At 33.5% G+C, this 4,442-nt stretch overlaps 1 protein-coding gene across 4 annotated transcripts in view; it reads right to left on the bottom strand.

The window, feature by feature from the left end:
* The window catches only part of LOC106471618 (MAP/microtubule affinity-regulating kinase 3-like), a 64,037-nt gene that overhangs the window by 16,153 nt on the left and 43,442 nt on the right, over positions 1 to 4,442 (bottom strand). For all 4 annotated transcript variants that reach the window (XM_022400230.1, XM_022400231.1, XM_022400227.1 and 1 more), the window contains one exon: positions 3,486 to 3,681. In XM_022400230.1, the coding sequence (XP_022255938.1) occupies positions 3,486 to 3,681 (196 nt within the window). The remainder of the gene's footprint in view (positions 1 to 3,485; positions 3,682 to 4,442) is intronic.

The following is a 4,442-nucleotide window of genomic DNA, read 5'->3' on the forward strand; positions in this document are numbered from 1 at the left end:
TGGAAAGGCATCAAAAATAAGACTATTTCATTTAATAAATGTTTCGTTTTGATATATAAATTGTTCGGGTTTTGTAGTCTAAAAAAAGCGACATTAATTTCTTGATGACCTAATATAAAGACTAATCTCAGTTCATGCTCAAAGTCTACTCATACAATCTGTACCAACATTTGCAGTCCCCTTGATAGCCTCAGTGTGGAACTGGTAGTTCTGGAGGTACAACACCCACCTCATGAAACTCGCACTGTCACTTTGGACCTCTGTATGTATGCAAGGGGCTGATGGTCTGTCTAGATGAGGAACTCATTCCTGTAGAGGTAGTTCTGGAATTTCTGAATGGCAAATATGGTGGCCATCATCTTAAAATAAAAATATAAGAAAACTTGGCAATTATTTTACCTATTCATTTGTCACCTATGCAGTTTACTATATATTTCTGTGTCTATTACAGCCATACCTGCATCATCCATCTGTGCCTCAATCACTGCACCCATTAGGTCTTCTTCCATTTCGAAGTACCACTTCAACAGATTGGCATGGTATACTTTGGTCTTCATGTCCACTTTCACCTTGTACTACATTCTGTTGACCACTTCCTGCAATTCAAAAGATCCTTTCCATTGCAGGGTGAGTTTGCTGTTGTCTGTGGGTAGCAAAAATAAGACCTTTAAACAGCAATCCTTGGCCTCCTTATCACAGAAGTACTTCTGACTGCCTTGAAGCTCCCTTAAAGCTCTATCAAGCGATTTGATAGGTCTCCTCCAGTCAGGGTCTAACATGTACTGGTATGTGTTCCTCACTTCTAGCTCTTCTCCTGTCCACAGTTTATTCAATATCTGAATCACAACTCCTACAGTTCTTCTGTACAGTAACTCGAAGGGTGAAAATCCTGTACTCACTTGTAGGAGTTCCATAGAAGCAAATAATACTTCCTACAGATACCTGTCCCTTGTCATGTGGTCTCTCCTGGCAAATCTTCTTCAGTATGTTCTTTAAGATTCCACTGATTCTCTCACAAAGTCCATTACATCTGGGGTTGTATGGGATGGCAAAAAGCTGACTAGTGCTGATGAGTCTGCACACCTCTTGCATCAGTTTTGAGATAAAATGTGTCCTTCTGTCACTCAATACTTCTTTTGGAAATCATACCCTGCAGAATACTTCTAAGAGGGCTTCTGCTACTCTCTCTGTCTCTCTTATGCATTACTATAGCTTCTGGGTAACGTGTCATATAGTTGACTACTGTCAGCATGTGCCGGTTGCCCTTGTTGGATCGAAGTGCTGGTGTTTTGATCAAGTCCACAGCTATTCTGCTGAATGGCTTTTCTATGAAAAGCTTCTCATCCAGTTGCACCTTGGCTACCTTCTTTCTAGGTATTGTCCTTTGGCAGATGTCACATGACCTGTAGAATCTAGTCATATCTCCCACAGCCAATGGAAGTTGCTGGTGATTCTGTATGCCATCTTCTTCACTCCTAGGTGTTCTCTCACAATCGATTCATCAGCCAAGTTCATCACATGAGTCTGGTATTCTGTTGGTATTATGATCTGTTTAACTTCCCTAGTAGAATCTCCTTGATAGATATTTGTACAGTCTGTGATAATTTTACTTTAATAATTGCCACTAAACACTCTTTATCACTAAACTCATAATCACACAGTCTAAAGCTAGACCTAAATAATGATTAATTTTTGACTCATATTTGTACCCCAACAGAAGTCTAAAACATTCCATGCAACACTAGGTATTCTGATGCAATAATACTCAATTAAACCAACAAAGTAAACATTACAAGTCTTTTGTACAAAAATAAACAATTTTTTACTTAAAGATTTTTACTAAAGATTTGTCCGTGAATTTATTTTACAATTTTAAGACTTTATTTGCATAACCCCTAGAACCACCTATATGAATATCTAGTATTTTCCAGTAAAACTTCATATTTTATCTGTTATTTTTCCCAACCCTCAGCTTGTTGGAAACAATACACACAACTTTTTGTTACAGCCACAGCTAACATAATTCACATTTCCCATTTATTTAAATTTATTGCTTTAGTGCTACTTTGATTAGAGCCAAAACAAATTATCACAATGGGGAAACTGTGTAAAAACAGCATAGAGTTATCAGAATGCACAGTCAAATTACAACATGCTGCACACACTAAATATGCTCATGATGTAGAATCTTTTTTTTTTAATTTCATTTTTCTTATTTACCCCAATAGGTTCCTATCTTTTATATTTTAGTTACTTTTACAATAAATAAAAGAACATACATAAAAGTCTTGAAGTCTTGATGAAAGTTAACCCCATTTTCTTGTAGAGGTGTTGTTACTACTTCACATAATTTTTATTTATTCTAATTAAGCAACTTAGAACCTAAAATATTACCATGCAACAACAGCAAAAAACAACAACAAAGTTCTAAAACTATTATAATTTAACTGACTTTCTAACTAAGCTATATGTGCATTAAGATATTTTCCTTACCTGGTTGAGACAATCTAGGCAATAGCAAACTATGAAATTGACACAAAGCAATTCAAGCTAATTGTGAGAATGAGCCAACCTCATAAAAAGAGCAGTAAATTAAAGTCTTCTCTTTCTATTTGTAATAGATAATCAAATAACAAATGTCAGGGATAATTATTTATATTTGTTTAAAGACAGCACGTGCTAGGAGAGGCATGGCATGCAAGTTTCAGTTTATGGCAAATAACTCAATAAAGCAAGATGAACAGATGTTGTAAGTTTTCTTTTTTGCCTGAAGTTATCTGATGTATAATGTGAAAGTCTGGAAATTAGATAATATATACAGGGACGGAAATAAATTCTAAAATGCACAATTCAGTGTAAAGATGTTTCACACAATAATAAATAAAACAGTAGATTGTGAATTTATTGAAATATTTCCTTTTGAAAATAAAAACTAAAAAATATATATATATATTAAGATTTGAATTATAAAATACATTTTCATCCCAAATTTAGTGACGTATTCTGATAACAAAGTAGTTTAATTAAATTTTGAATGTAACTCTGTATAAAGGTTATGACAAGTGCACATTGATCTGCCTGTATCCATTCACCTAAAACTCCCTCTAATGAATGTCTAAAATTAAAACATTAAATAAAAAAATAACCTACAACAATATTGCTTGCCATTAATGCCATATCATCTGCATACCATGGTCTATTGACCACTATTCTTTCAAACTTGGTAACTTGGACTTCAAAAATTAAATCTTCCATGGATTTGGAGATAAAATGCAAAATTCAGTGGAATAATCTAATCAGTGATACACATAGCAAACATAGGTCACTACAGCAATATAAAGTAAAACTTTATTCATATTAAAGACATCACAAATTATCCTGAATGAAACATTTCAAATCTTTTACATCAATAACTTTAGAATATCATTTTTCTTCACTGGTTTTTGAAAGATAAGAGAGAGGAGATAAAATGTTGATAAACAAACCTTTCAACTCCAAGTTCTAGGTCAACATTTTTTCCATTGTTGATAGTTTTATTATCACAAGTGGTGCGCCATGGAATTCCACTATGAAGATTTTTCCCTGAGGTGATTGTAGAGGGCTTCCTGACAGAGATATGACCTCTAGAAGATCTAGCTGTTGTTCTCGAAGAGTTGGAAGTAGATGTATTTACGCCTGTCACTGTACAAACATTGTAACAGAAGACATCACATCTTAAATATGATATCTAATATCAAAATATACTTTAATGTTAATACATAATTTTCCAATTTCAGTTTCATTGTGACTAACTTTGTAACCACAAAGTAACCATTAGAGTTTCCATACTATAATTATTAACCTTTTCGAGACGGGTCACAGGTGAAAGGCCATGTCATCTTGTTTGTTGACTTGCATTCAAAATTTTATTGAACTACTACTTCATGAATTTTTTGTCAATAAGTTTGGTATCAAACTGTAGATTATAATTCAAATTTTAGAACTATACATTAGTCAATTTGTTAATTTAAAAGTAAATTTAAAAAACACAGATAAACAATTGATTTTTGTGTGTCACATGGTATGTTGAATGCAGCACTGGTTCAAATTAGATGTTTTTGATGTCAAAATACTAAGTCTATAGTTTCATACAAATTAGAAACTTAAATTACCGATATTGACAAGCTAGAATATAAAATAAGAACCTCATATCTTTTTGTTTTGCTCATATATCACTCATGTAATGAATCAAACACAGTGGTCCTGCTCACCTCTTTCCATATTTGGAAACGGTCCCTTATATACACTTACTTCAATATATGATGTGAATAATCAATCGATAGCTTAGAATGTCCCCCTAGTGGCTTTCTCAGCCATTTTCATGTGTCAGGACACCATCTTGATCTTTCGAACTAAGATTTCAAGGAGATAGGTTGTGTCTTTAGTTTACTCAAAATTTCATA

Source organism: Limulus polyphemus, unplaced genomic scaffold (genome assembly GCF_000517525.1).
Source record: "Limulus polyphemus unplaced genomic scaffold, Limulus_polyphemus-2.1.2 Scaffold4737, whole genome shotgun sequence".
NCBI lineage: Eukaryota > Metazoa > Arthropoda > Merostomata > Xiphosura > Limulidae > Limulus > Limulus polyphemus.